The sequence below is a fragment of the Salminus brasiliensis genome, chromosome 18, assembly GCF_030463535.1.
Source record: "Salminus brasiliensis chromosome 18, fSalBra1.hap2, whole genome shotgun sequence".
Classification (NCBI taxonomy): domain Eukaryota; kingdom Metazoa; phylum Chordata; class Actinopteri; order Characiformes; family Bryconidae; genus Salminus; species Salminus brasiliensis.
Window position 1 is genome coordinate 19,729,832 of NC_132895.1, and position 14,841 is coordinate 19,744,672.

General features: G+C 43.7%; 1 protein-coding gene across 1 annotated transcript; it reads left to right on the forward strand.

The window, feature by feature from the left end:
* Nucleotides 1-323: 323 nt before the first annotated feature.
* On the forward strand, nt 324-9,236 carry cnot6a (CCR4-NOT transcription complex, subunit 6a). The gene is made up of 12 exons (XM_072662265.1): nt 324-399; nt 2,205-2,326; nt 2,503-2,689; nt 3,263-3,348; nt 3,541-3,642; nt 3,876-3,944; nt 4,782-4,939; nt 5,168-5,322; nt 5,469-5,623; nt 5,719-5,952; nt 6,054-6,256; nt 6,659-9,236. The coding sequence occupies exons 2-12, from the start codon at nt 2,215-2,217 to the stop codon at nt 6,869-6,871; spliced, it is 1,674 nt and encodes a 557-aa protein (XP_072518366.1). The 5' UTR covers nt 324-399; nt 2,205-2,214; the 3' UTR covers nt 6,872-9,236.
* The last annotated feature ends 5,605 nt before the right edge of the window (nt 9,237-14,841 follow it).

The window sequence follows — 14,841 nt, forward strand, 5'->3', positions numbered from 1 at the left end:
GTCATCTATGCCCCCAAAAATCAGGATGGCCCGATCTAATGAATATATGAGGAACACCTCAAGTGGACAAATCTTCCCTCCTGGCTTAGGAGGTCGGGTTTAGCGAGTGATCGCGCTTTGTTAAACTCGGCTCCACACACTGACCCATTTCGCTGCTCCTCTTCTCGCCACACCGCTGGCGTAAACACGGCGGAGGCGTCGCGCGAGGGCGCGGGCCAATCACGACACGCCTTCTCGGGGATCAGCCAATGGCGTGGCGCGTTGTTCTCGCGGAGCGAGAAAATCTCCGAGCCGCCATGATGCTTGTTTGCTTTGGGTGAGAAAGAGCAGCGGATACAAAGTGGAGCAGAAACAAAGGAGACGCGCACTCAGCTTCGTCAACTGGTAATGCGCTTACAGGTAAACCCAGTCGACGCATGCAGTAGCACCTTGCTAATTTTGCAGTGAGGAAAACAACAGGCAGGTTTGAACAGAGTGGGCTTTCGAGAGGAGCGGCTCGTCTCTATCTAGTTTGTAAAATACATAAAACGCTCGTTAGCTTGGGCGCTAGGTAGCGGCTAACTGGCTAACTCTCCAAATCTTAAACAATGGGATGTTGGCCGGTGAACATCAGGTACACGGGTGCTCGGTGTGTGCGCCCCGGTCTGCTTTCTGTGTGTTTAACGGTAGTTCAAAACGCTTTAGTTGACGTCGTGCTTCGGCCCTTGTAATTAACCGAGGTAGAGACAGGGTTCATTATTATGTAAGTTGATTGCTCTCTCTCTCTCTCTCTCTCTCTCTCTCTCTCTCTCTCTCTCTCTCTCTCCCCCCGTGTGTGTGTGTGTGTGTGTTTAGCTAGCGATTTGCATTTATTTATACACCTAGCCTCTAGCTAGCTAACGTTACCTGAGAGGCTAGCTAGCTAGCTAACTGAGCGCTCGGCTACGACTCATTGTTGCACGGCGTTGTAGCCACTGCTACATTCGCCAGCTATAGCTAGCTCACTACTTCACGGCTGGCAGCACAATTCCCCTGTACTGTTATAGCTAGCTAGCCAGATAGCCCTGTTCCGTCTAATTCATTCACAGGTATTAGTAGTAGAATAGTATCTAGTGATAAATAGCGAAGAGGTAACGTTAGCTAGCTGGTTGAGGAGCAAACCTAAAGCAGCCAGGTTTCTCTCGTGTTGGAGTTCAGCTAGCTATAGCTATCTTAACGTTGGCGTTATTTGTTTGGGATATAGCTGATCTCTATGGAGTGACCAGCAACCCGTTAAGTTTGCCAGCACCAGGTAATTATGTTGAAAAAAACAAACAAACTGCTAGCTAAGTAACTTTGACTCGTGTAATGGTTAGAAAGCTGTGCTTCGCTGTGTAATGATTTGACTGACGGTTGCTAGTTAGCTAGCTACTTTTACTTGTATGCGAAGCAGCTATCCTAGCTAACTAGCTAGCTAGGCTGGCTATCTAGTATTGCGTGGTTGCTACTACTACTGTACACACGAGGTGTCGGGTGTTGTGATTAACTGTCGGCGTGGCGTGGTTGTTGTCTATGCTCAGCCCAACGGAGCTAGCTAGCTATATCTGCCTGCTGTTACTTTGTTAGTCTCTCATGCGTTTGGTTCTTTCCTTTGTGAAAGTGTCCTGTGAGCCACCCTTCAGGCACCTCATGGACCAGAATTCTTATGGGCTTCCCTTCAGCACGTTGAATACCACCTAATTTGATAGCCGCCTTGTGAGCAGGGCCCTCCATCTGTTCAAACCGGGAGCAAATGAGTGTTTAGTCCAACCCGGGAATGTCTCATTGCAAACCCTTAAGCCTAATTGGAAGTTATCCTTAACTATTGATCTTTTAAATGGCTCCCATGTGTTTGTTCCACCTTGATCCACATAATGGTCCCATGTGCTTCTGACGTCTTGAGATGGTGTTAGAACTGTATGTCCTTTCAAGGAACATGAACTAGCTAGCTGGGCTTAGATTGTGTGTATCCAATTTGTTTCTAGGCCTCTTACCTAAAGGCCTCCTGCATTTTGTTTGTGCCTCGCAGGCTGGTAATCTGGCTTTTTTATTATTATTTTCTCAGAACGATAGATTACATGCTGTTATCTCTCTATTGCTTTTAAGCTGTGCTCTGTACTGTTCTTGTCCAGCAAGGCATGAAGAGTAGCTCTCGTTTATGGCGTTTGAAGTCAACTGGTGGAAATGACTGTTTCACTTTCTTTCAGTATTACAGGGATGCCCAAGGAAAAATATGATCCGCCTGACCCGAGGCGGATGTACACAATAATGTCGAGCGAGGAGGCGGCCAGTGGGAAGAAGTCATACTGGGCCGAGCTGGAGATCACTGGTAATGTTGAGGTTTTAATTGGAAGACCTTTTGTGCAGAGCTTTGTACATGTACTTTTTTTTTTAAATCTTAAACTTATTTAGTTGGTTGCCTTCTTGGAAGGTATTTGCCTTTGGTTTAGTGGATTGTGTTAACTTGAAGGTGTTTTTGTAGTTTAACTAACTTTTTGTCTTTAGGCAAAGTAAGGAGTCTAAGCACGGCGTTGTGGTCTCTCACCCACCTGACTGCTCTTCACATCAGCGATAATTCCCTCTCGCGCATTCCGCCCGACATTGCCAAACTACACAACCTGGTGTACCTGGACCTCTCGTCCAATAAGATCAGGAGCCTGCCCGCCGAGCTAGGCAACATGGTATCTCTCAGGTGGGCCTTAAGAAATGTTTGATGCTGCAAATGTTACAAGACGAGGAATCTAGGAGTAAATCAGTTGTCAAGAAAATTCACTTAAACCAGTTTCCTAAGACATTTGCTGTTAGCTCTGCAGACGAGCTCTCTAGCTTGCAGAGGTTATTAACTCCAGTTTACACATGATATGAGTCATTCTGGATAGCCCTAGAGCCTTGCTAATTAGTTTCCCTTTTGTTTGGAGGGGATGTTAATGACTGCCCCCCCCCAACCCCCCGTGCTCACTAATATCAGTGATGTTCTCATGTGTGGCTGCCAAAGGGCTTTACTTGGATGGATCAATTCCATTAATGTCACCGATTGTAATATATCCACCTCTGTGCTGCTTTGATTACTGCTGCTCTTGGTGGCTATAAATCATTTTTAGTGAAAAGCACAGTATAGCGTTCGGAGTTGCTTGGATCAAGTCTGTTTAAGGCTCTCATACAGTGCCATTTTTTTTTCAATGTAGTCTTCAATGTTTTTGATTGCTTTATAATCTTTTGCCTCGCTTTAAAACATTTTTAAAATAAAACATTTTTTGCCTTTCAGGGAACTGCTTTTAAATAATAACCAGTTACGAGTTCTGCCTTTTGAGCTTGGAAAACTGTTTCAGTTACAAACATTGGGTTTAAAAGGTATGTCTTCACGTTTTGTGAATGATTTTACAAGTTTATTTTACAATTTGCATGGCTTTGTTTTTGTATGAATATTCATTTTATAATATTTATCTGATAGTGTAGAATTATTACTTTTTGGGGGGGGGTTCCTGGTTAGGTTATTTTTATATTTTTCTTGATAAGCTGCAAATTCTGGCTTTGACTTTACAGGAAACCCCCTTGCACAAGACATCATGAACCTCTACCAGGAACCCGATGGGACGCGCCGGCTCCTGAACTACCTGCTGGACAATCTTGCAGGCACTAAGCGCGGTATGCTTGGGTTATACTTTTTCTTCAACATTCTTTTTAAAGCTGTTTTGCAGCAGAGATCGTCTTCTCGATGAGTCATCTTATTGTACTGCCTGACTTTTACCACTTTCCTGCAGTGTTTGTAATTACCTCACACCGAGTCAAAATGTGCATGAGTGGTGATGTAGTGGGAAGTATGCGGGTATATATTTTCCCATTTCTGTTGATTCACTGTGTGTGCGTGTGCGCGCTAGTCTCCACAGAACAGCCCCCTCCTCGCTCCTGGGTACCTCTTCAAGAGCCTGACAGAACACGACCATCAGGTGAGAAACTCTGGCCTGTTTTCCAGATTCTTTTTGTACAGTTTCTGTTTTCCCTGTTTTGAATATAGTCACCAGAGAACAGCATGGCATAATTTATAACTGTGAACCAGAACTCCAGCCAGATTTCTGGTTGAAAGTACCACTTTACCACATCTTTTTTTTTTTTTTTGCATGGTGTAGACATTTTATCAAACCTGTCTGGTAAGAGAAGTAAACATGTGAGGGAAGAAAATGTGTGATGGGTAGAGAACCGTGCTCTTGATGTATCCATATGATTTGCCTGCCAAAAAAGAAATCCAAATGATCTTCCTTTTCCTACATACCTGTATGTTGTAAAATGACTTATTTTTGGGCTTTGCAAATACTAAACATGGCAGCTCTCTTCATATGCTAGTTTCCAAGTAAAGAGAAATACTGTGGTTATCAACTGTGCATGTAATCAGCAGATCAGCTGCAGTAAAATTGATATCTCCATTCCTTTAAAAACAAGCATTGTGCTTTGTTTGCACTCGTACATGGAAAGTGAGGAATTAAGTTTAGTTTTCATACCCCCCCCCCCTTGTTTTTGTGCCATTTTTAGGTTTCATCCACAGTAGGCAAAGGCATGATCCTTTTTCATGTTGACTCCCTTAACATTCATTTGCCATTATGTATTTTAAAATATAAAAAGCACAGGGCACTTGAGCTAAAACCCCAAGTTGGCTAGCTAGTCTTCACAAGATAGCACCTGGTCACAGCACATTTTGATGTTAACTTTATGTTCCTTACAATATCCATGATGCTTGTCTCTGAACATGTTTGGCTTATACTGGTAGTCTCTGCTTCTGTCTGTTCCAGCCCTGTTCTCAGTGATGTGCTACAATGTGCTGTGTGATAAGTACGCCACACGCCAACTCTATGGCTACTGCCCCTCCTGGGCCCTTAACTGGGACTACAGGAAAAAGTCCATTATGCAGGAGATCCTCAACTGCAGTGCAGACATCATCAGCCTACAGGTCTGGTGGTGACACACACTACACAGACTCACATGCTGAATGCTTGTCTCTTTAAAAATTACCATGGTGTAGATGCTGATTAGATGATATGGCAGTTGATGATTTTGAGGCTTGGCAAAAAGTTTTATATGAAATCTTGTGCTTAATTTAGATGGGTGTTTATGGTTGTGGCAGCAGTAATTCCACAACAGAAATCACACGCTAACAAGCTGTCTGTTTGTTGAGCAGGAAGTGGAGACGGAGCAGTACTACAACTTCTTCCTGGTGGAGTTAAAGGAGCACGGCTACGAGGGCTTCTTCAGCCCAAAGTCTCGCGCCAGGACCATGTCGGAGTCTGACCGCAAGCACGTGGACGGCTGCGCCATCTTCTACAAGACTGAAAAGTGAGTGCTAATGTCACCATGGTCCTGATGGCCATCTGTTCAGGTCTTTACTGGTCTCGCCAAAATGCATGAGCTGTTGTCTCATCTTGCTGCCAACTCAAACAAGTTTCAGTGTCTGTTGCTCTGACCCTACACTCTGTATGCAGGTTCAGCCTCGTACAGAAACACACAGTGGAATTTAACCAGCTTGCCATGGCTAACTCTGAGGGTTCAGAGGTGATGTTGAACAGAGTGATGACCAAGGACAACATTGGTGTCGCTGTGCTACTGGAGCTACGCAAAGAGATAATGGAGCAATCTGGTCTGGCTTTCCTTCATTCTTTGTTCTGCATACCTTCTTTCTGTTTCATATTGCGTAGCATCAATTACTAATAGTAGCTCGTTGCTGCTTTACAGCAGGGAAGCCCTTGCATGGTATGGAGAAGCAGCTGCTGTTGGTGGCCAATGCCCATATGCACTGGGACCCAGAATATTCAGATGTGAAACTTGTCCAGACCATGATGTTCCTGTCTGAGGTGAAGAACATTGTTGACAAAGCCACACGCAGCCTCAAGCTCTCATCTGTATCAGGAGAGACCAATGCCATCCCACTCGTCCTGTGTGCTGACCTTAACTCACTGCCGGACTCGGGTAGGTTGTGTCTGTGTGACTTCTGGTGAGGTTTTAAGGAAGTTGTGATTGGTTAATATTAAGCTGTACTTTTTTCTTTTTTTTTTTTTATAAATGTGTAGGTGTTGTAGAGTACCTGAGCACAGGCGGTGTGGACAGCACTCATAAGGACTTTAAGGAGCTGCGCTACATTGACTGCCTGACCAACTTCAACTGCAACGGCAAAAACGGCACATCCAGCACCAGGATCACGCACGGCTTCAAGCTGAAGAGTGCCTACGAGAATGGCCTGATGCCTTACACCAACTACACCTTTGACTTCAAGGTCTCCCCATATGCCATATTTACCCAACTCTCTTCACTGACAGCCCTGGTTTACTGGAAACTCATACTTGAAGTGAAAATCATGACTGATTCCCAGTTCTGGCTCTGGATTAGTCGTGGCCAGGGCAGTTTTAGTGCTTTTCTGCTCTTGCACTTCCTTGACAAACTCTGGAAGGGTTCCTTATTAATGGTCTGATTAGTTGGATGGGTACTATTTGATCAATTACAGCAAGAACACCAGTGCATGCAGGGCAGAGGTAATCCAGAGCCAAGGCCGGGATCAACTGATTTACAATAATTAGATTGCTCTCAAGCAGATATGGAATCTGGATATGAATGTCCCCTAGACTGTCAGCCATTCGTGTGATTTATTTACTTTTGTTTTTTTGTTTTTTTTCCACAGGGCATCATTGACTACATCTTCTATTCTCAGCCCCTGCTGAACGTGCTGGGTGTGCTAGGCCCACTGGACCCTCACTGGCTCCACGAGAACAATATCACCGGCTGCCCCCATCCCCACATTCCCTCTGACCACTTCTCTCTGTTTGCACAACTAGAGCTGGTCCTGCCCTACCCGCCCGCCGTCAATGGCATCCATGTGCCTGGCCGCAGGTAGTTCTCCGAGCCAGCAGGGGGAGCTCCCGCTCACGCCTCACCTGCTCTCTGCTCAGGGAGAGAGGCTCAAGGCTTGTTGTGTATAAATCAGAATCCAATAGGAGGAGCTGGGGTATGGCTACACTTTTATTCCCAATGGATTTTAACTGAAGCAGACGCTTACTGTCAGTCTTATCTGTACCACCTCCCCCCTCTTGATATGTTTCTCGTTTCTTATTTTTTGTTTTGTCTTTGTTCGTTTTTCCTCCCTCTGGGCACAAGTTTAATATTACTTTCCCACTGTATCCCTGTATTACACTGTATCCCAATCCCATATTATTCCTGAGAATTCCCTGTAAATTTTACCTGAAGACAATGGTCAGCGCTTTTATATAAAATATGGCAATACCTTTTCAGACACATGCAGGGAGTCCAGATCAAGCAAGTTCATTAGATATCCATTTTTGGACCATGCCTCCTTTTGTCTGATGCCAGTTCAGTAAGCAGCTAAATTAGACGGAAACCATTTAATCGCACCAGCTTTAGAGAGAGAGAAACGATTGCATAGTCTTTTCTCCCAGAACGCCCTTCTGACCTAAAGGGCTTCTTAGATGTGTGCACAGCGTGTGAGCAAGTCATGCTCTCACCGTCACACTCCATATGGTGCTGAGGTATCTCCTGAAACTGCGCCGCCCTCTTTCTGTGCTCACTGAATGGTGCATTTGATTCGCCGCTCCCAGGCTTTGGCCCTTGACTCTGCACCCCACCTGACTGCATCCATCTTAGTGGAACGAGAGAGTTTTAGTACAGATGCACCAAGCCCCTTATGCCATGTGTTTTAATCTCAACCGTACTGCTTTTAGCAGAAGTTTGTTTCAAAGCCTGTATTTATAGCCCTGTTGTATACTGCAGAAGTGGAGAGGGTGGCAGGAAAAAGGGAAGTGATCTGGAATGGGCAGCTGTGTTTATGGCATGTGTGGGTGACTGCAGCCCATGCACCTGGAGCGCTGCTGACCCCAGGGCTGTTTTGAATTTGGCAGGGAGGCACATGGCAGCAAGGGCACCAGAATAAGCGAAGCATGCTCAGTCTCAGCCAGTCAGGCTAGCCACACTCACTCTGGCCAATACATTGCCTTGCTACGCCCAGGCACCCACCTGTTGTGGTGTTTTTTGTTTTATTTAATTTTTTTTTCTTTTCTTTTTGGGTGTGTTCTGTGTTGCTCCCAGGTATTTGTGAGTTGACTTTGGATTTTGGGACTCCACGATTGTATACAAACCACAGAAGTCCGGACTTTCTTTTTGTTTATTTTGTGCGTGTAAATATTCAAATTCCGATTTGGATGAAAAATGATTGTATTGTAAATGAAAGCTAAATTTCTATCTGTTTTAAGGTGTTTTGAACCTATCAAACATGCAAAACAACCAGCATGTATACAAGAGGAAGAAAACAACTTTCAGGTTTTTGCTGTGTAAATTTGCACTTGTCCAGGTCCTTTTTGTTTTTTCCTCCCCTTCCAGTGTATCACTTTTATATATATTTTTCATTTCCTGTTTTCCTTTAACCAAAAGCTTTGCTGCATAGAGCCTGGTGTTTGGTTTCTTTTCTCTGTTCATGAGAACATGCAGCATTGTGCCTCTCACTGTTTGTTCCCTTCCTCCAAGCACACTGCCAGTGCTCTCCTGGACACCTAAACAGCCTCTGTTTCCTCTATCTTCTCAACATCTTCACAGCAGCATCTTTCCCTGCAATCTGGTTTTCCTGGTTTCCTGTGTTTTAACCAGCCTCCTGTTCTCCTTTTAGCTGCTTGGCTGATTGGTTCTAGTATCCTTTTTCTTTTCTGATCCAGTTTTCCATGATCAAACTTCTCAGTGACTGTGGAATAGTTTTGCTTCCACAATCCCAACTCCTCCTTATTTTTATTTTTATTTTATTTTTCCTCTCTCAATTTACTGCCACTTCCTCGCTCTCGACTCAGGCAATTCTCTTTTACGGCTCCCAACCCACCCACCCCCGGTGTAGCTTTTTATTTTCTTGTTTTTGTTTGTGTTGTCCGTGCAGAACTTCTGACTTCTGCTAGACCACAGCTATCTCCTCTCTTCTGTGTTGTGCCATCCGACTTGTGTTATGCTGCGAGGCCAAGTGTAAAGCTCCTAGTCCATCTCCCACTGTAAAACTCCTCCTCCTGACCTGAGGAACACAAGCATGGCTGCCACTTTGTTTGTGCTAGACGTCCGCTCTCGGCCAGAGCGCGTGCACGGCGTGGTCTAGCGTGAAATCCATCAGTCTGCAGTGGTCTAGTGATCGGCCACTACCAGAACCCCATCCGTGTCGCTGATTGATATGTGCTCACAAGGCCAATAAGGTTTTTTTTTTTTTTTTTTTTTTTTTTTTTTTTTTTTTTTTTTTTCCCCTCCCAAACCAGTCTATTCATGTTTTCCTCCTTAAAATTGTCATGTTTTAAAAATGGAATGGATTGACAAGCACTTATTGTAGATCACTAGTGCAGCTACTCATTTCCCTCCCTTGTCTTTTTTTATTGAAAAGATACTTTTGCCATGAGGCAGAGGTCAATTTTAATGACTTTTACCAAACAGGGGAAAGGCATTATAGGGCGGTCCACCCCGTCACGCTGTTGGTGTCCGTTTCAGTTCCCCTTTCACTCTTTCTCAGTCCCCTTCCTCCCACTCCCTTCCTTGTTTGCGTTGTTTTTAATCAAAAGCAACTTGTCTGGTTATTATATTGGATTGCTGATGGTGTTGTCGTAGCTAAAAAGAGATTTTCGTTTTTCCTTTTTTTTTTTTTTTTGTAAAGTGTGAATAAATTATGTATCACGTTTCCTTTCTTTGACATGAATTGTGTTGATGTGTGTATCATGATTGATATCTAATAGTTGTTTTTGTCATTCTTTTCATTTTGCTCTTGTTTATTTTGCTTTTTTGTAATACTCAAAACCAAATTTTTGTAAAGATGTTGGCACACTGAATTATAGATTTATATGGTTGCTAACTTTCACTTCGAGATACTTTTAAGAAAAATACTTCAATGAAATCTAGACTAAAGTCACAGAGAAATAAAGAGCTGTCATTTGTCACCAAACGAGATTTCTTCAACTTTTGACCTTAAGCTTTATGTGGTGTTTTCACCTGGCTGGAGAGCTTGTGTTTGTTTAGCTGTAAGCTAACGCAGGGGTTCTTTTTGAGTTGGTGAGAAGCATGACGAGCAAGCAGGCAGTGCAGTGCAGCCTTTTCCTTGCCTCCTGCCCTGTTTTCCTGTTGATGTCTAAGGTTTTTTCTCACTTGCTCACACGGAGAGGGAAAAGTGAAGTATAGGGTGAGAATGTGGAGGCAGTGCAGGCATGAATCAACACACTTGCTCTCCTCTTTTTCCTCTCTGTGCTCTGTCTTTTGTCCATTTCCCTGCTTTTCCTCCAGCACTTGGAAAGCCAGGCACTTCTGATAAAACTGCATGTTCAGCAATCATCTCTCGTCTTTTCTTTCTTTTTTTTTTTTTTTTTTTTTTTTTTTTTTTTTTTACAATTTTTTTGTTATAAATTGAAGCTTTTTGTTGGAAAGAATTACTTCAGGTGGTGTCTTGTGAAGAACAAGCGAACTTCAGCGTCACATTATCATGTTAACATAACTCGAAACTTGGCAATAATGACTTTTCACACTAGTTTCATGCTTTGTCACCCGTTCAGATTGACCAACTAAGCAGAACTGTCTGGCTTTGCCATAGCTGTCCGCTTTCTCCTTTTCGCTGTTTCATGGTCTGCGTTTTTGTTTTTACCGTCTCGCTCTGTCAGTAGGGGTAGTTGTGCAATGGTCAGGATTGTGGTTGATTCAGCTGGAAGTCAATAAGTATTTAGGCAATGTCACTATATGATGCACTGGACCAACTCTTGTTTACCATTTATGGAATACCAGCAAAACACTTGCACAATGTTTTAAAAAGAATGTTACGTATATATATAAATATATATATGAAAAGAATATAGATATAAAAAAACAAAAATAATGGCAGCTGTTTTTATTCCGATATTAGGAAGTGTTTAAAAAAAAAAAAGCCTAATGGTAAACAAGGCGTTTTGGATTTTACCGTTTCTCCTCCAGTTCTCTTGGTTCTTCTCCTCTTCTGAGTAGTGATGTGTTTATAACAGGGTCAGCTTGTTTCCTTTACACCTCTGTATTTTTTCCTACTCATGGTCAAATAAATTCTATATCTGTTTCAGCCCTGGTCTTGTGGTCATTTCCTCCTCTAGGCTGTAGAGAGGTTTGCGTGAGGAGCCAATGGCAGAGTACCTGAGTAGACTTCACAGGTAGATTGTGGAGTATTCTTAAATGGGGCTGAACCTTTTCATCAGGAATTTAGTTCAGGGTTCAGCACAGTTTGTGTGTGGGCCCCCAGACTTGCAGTGCTGAAACTGTTTGTCCTTTGTTCCCAGCACACCTGGTCCAGTTAATCCCATTAAAAAAAAACACCCAGGTGAAGTAGGTGTGTCTGAGCAGTAGAACATTAGTAGCAGGTCAGTGGAACTCAAGGCACCCTTTTAAAGAGGTTGATGCCCTCTGCCGTGCATTAACTCACATGGCAAGTCTCTGTTTACTAGAATGCTTTCTTTGCTGCTGCTCTGCTTCTTGTCCAGCAGGTGGCGTTTCTGTTTCACTGGATCACGGGCTCTGGTGAGATGACAATCAGAAGTTTTCTTGGGGAAGTCTGTAGACATAAAGACTGCAAACTGGTCAGTGGAATTACATCAGTCACCTGCTTGCCCATCCTGATGTTTCTCCTCTGTTTTGTGTTTGAGAGAGCTCATTGATGCTGCTGTGTCAGAAACCATCCGTTTGACTGGCCAGAGTTTACCACAGTTAGGGCCCTGTGGTGATATCTGATAAACAGTTTATCTTTTCCGAATGTCTTGGAATCCACCGAAAATAATAAGCCAGCACTGTTTCTGAGACCAATTTCTGTGTCATACAGCCATCTGAGGTAGGAACCCTCACGTTGCCAATCTCCATGAATATATGGATATGTTTTCCCTCTCATTTCATTTCTGTCATTTCCATGCGCTTCTTTCTGGCAGGAGCAACTTTGCAGCTTGGCAGCAAACATCGTCAACTTCGGAATAAAATAATCATACAGGTAATCATTTCTTAATGTCTTGTCAATTAGATATCTGAGTGCACCGAATTTGTTTTTAGCTGAGGGACAAATGAAAACCATTGGAAACCGATGTGGCGGAGCGCTCTGGAAACGTGTCTGCTGCTGGAAAGTAAGGAGGATGCTTCGGCTTGCAACTTGGTGAAGGGTGGAACTTTATCGTAATCAAACAGCATGTTGAGCGTTATGAGAACTCCCATTCATATTTCAACTGGTGACCATGTCTCGCATTTGAGGATGTAACATTAATATGTAGTATATTCACATGTGCCGAAGCCGATTGCACACAAGGGGCCCTCTCTCACCCCCTGCACAAGGTGCATCGCAATGCTCTTTGCTATCTTACACCCCGCCAACGGTCTATTTTCACGCCTTCCGTCTGCGTAGTTTAAAGAGCAATGGTGCTTGTGACCAGATCTACACCAATGGGCGTGGTGCTCTCGAAATGAGGTACATTTCTACCGTGTTGCTATCTGGAGAACCTAGGCAGACAACGCACCCATTAAGAGACTTTGTACATGCCTTTGTACAACCACGTTTCGAGTGGCTTCCCGTCGTTACGATAGCAAAGACACACTGATGCCCTAAATCAAGCCGCGCGGTACACGATTGATGGCTCTCCAAAAGATTGCTGAAATAGAGCCCAGAGAGTCAATACTTGGAATTAGGGTTTGGAGGGAGCTTTAATGCTTATCTTGATGCTTAGTTGGCCTTTTCCTGAAATCTTGGAACTATTAGGGGTGACCTCCCTATGTTCTAAAAGCTTCTGATCAGGCTACTGTCTTGCCTGTGTGACTACACTGTCCATGCTTACCAGTTAGTATGGAGGCCTTTCTCCATTCTCCTTTTTTCCCCCCAAACCTACCATTGGTGATTGTGAAAGAGTTTCCTTTTTGTTGTTTCCAAAAAGTTTCTTATCCAGATGATGTTTTCCAGACTGCCTTTTGATGACTTTTCCTGGCACCCCCTGTTTGTGAAAGCATCACTGCACAGTAGAATAGTGCTTCACCGCTCCTGAGCGTTTTCTTGGTCTCCCAAATCTTGCCTTGACCCGTGGACACGGTGAGCCGGAAACACACTGATATATTTGACAGTCTTCGCTTCCTTTTCAGATCCTCAGCCAGCTGCTTAGAGGAGCCCATGGTTGTTAGGTTGGCAAGAAGTACTTATACAAATAGAAGACTTAAAGACTCTGAATCTATTGCTCTCTGTAATTATTATAAGCTGACAATTCCTTAATGCAGTTTGCATGCATTATATTGTAGATGCCTGGGTCTCCGACCACAACCTGGAGAGCTACTTTCTGCAGTTTTCAGCTTCAACACATATCTAACACACCCCATTCAGCTGCTTAAGATCTTCTGAAGGCAGTAATTTGTTGGATCAGGTGAACTGGATCAGGGTTAGATACAAAGTCTGGAGGAAGGTAGCTGGTTCTCCAGGAACCGTTGAATAACTACTGCCCAAAAAGCGTTAGCTTCATATAGACACGCAAAGACAGGGTTCATCGAAAATCCACATTAGTTTCCCATTAGTAATTACGCCACTTCTCATAGGACTTGAAGTCAGTTTGACAAAGGCTGGGTGTGTTGTGTTCCCTGATGTGGAGAAAAACCAGCTACAGGTGTCAGTATTCTGGTGCTGCCAAGAATGAACACACTTCAGAGATAATGACGTTATGAAGAGAAATGAAGAGCTATGATGTCAATGCTGTTTTCATTATGGCTGAGACTGAAAGGACGAGTCCATCAGTGTAGAAGTAATCGGATTATACAATACTAATGTAATACATGGTGAGGGTAACTAGCCCCAGTAGTTTCTGTTTTGCTTGTGCTCATAAAGCTGTTAGATATCAACTAGCTAATAAACTACAACCCCCATCTTTACTTTACCTCCCAGATTAAGCATATGAACGGACTCCTGGAATCAAGGGGTTTGTCTTCGGGGGAAAAGTACTACACAAGCTGCACTTGAAAGCAGGGTGAGGCTTACTGTGTTGCTCAGCTTTTGTGTGTGTGTGTGTTTTGTAATTTGCAATTCAGCAGAAAGGTTTTGTAGTCTACAGTTGTGATCGGATTTCTCGCTGGTGGAGAACTTGCATTCCACTCACATTCACTACATCCCTCTGTGTTAGGATCCAAATGTCCTGTGAATCCTTGCTCATGTTCCTCTACGGGGTGTTTCTTTGGATCACATGGTCGGTTAGTCCATCCTATGACTGGAAGACCCCTTAGATTGCTATGAGTGTGCACCAAAAGTGCAGATTGATGGGAATGGGTTGTGCTTGAGGCATTTGCTTAAGTATAGTTAAGGTTCACTTTTTGGGGGTTTAAACAAGCAGTTTACATCTGTGTTAGATTTTGTACTGTAACTATACTGTGAACTACACTATTGGTGGGCTTGGAGTACTAGTTATTTACAAGAGTAGCATCCATCCATCTGTCTCTTCTCATCTGTCATCTTCTTATCGACTTTTTCTTGGGGCACGCACACCTAAGAGCTATTTAGCATGACGCTGTTCTCCTACCATATGCATTTTTGGAAGGGTGGCAGGAAACCAGACTGCCCACCCTCAAGGACATGGGGTGAGCACATCAAACACCTCAGAGACGGTGACTGGTGTAGGGACTGAACCCGCAACCCCAGGCCCCAGAAGCTGTGTGACGCATGCACTACCTGCGACGCCACGATAGGTAACCGCAATCTGTTGTTTGTTTGTTTTTGCTGTAACTTTACTAAAAGTAAAATTACAGGTATGCTGTTAGTTTAGTTAGTGAGCTATTTATTGTTAGTTTTTCTGCAGCTGTACTGCTAAAATAAAGAATACTATTAGG

Bases quoted from the DNA above. Each gene is read 5' to 3' on its own strand.
- cnot6a (XM_072662265.1), top strand. From the start codon at position 2,215: ATGCCCAAGGAAAAATATGATCCGCCTGACCCGAGGCGGATGTACACA. The intron at 2,690-3,262 runs GTGGGCCTTAAG...TTTGCCTTTCAG, and splicing joins GGCAACATGGTATCTCTCAG to GGAACTGCTTTTAAATAATA. The intron at 5,323-5,468 runs GTGAGTGCTAAT...CTCTGTATGCAG, and splicing joins ATCTTCTACAAGACTGAAAA to GTTCAGCCTCGTACAGAAAC.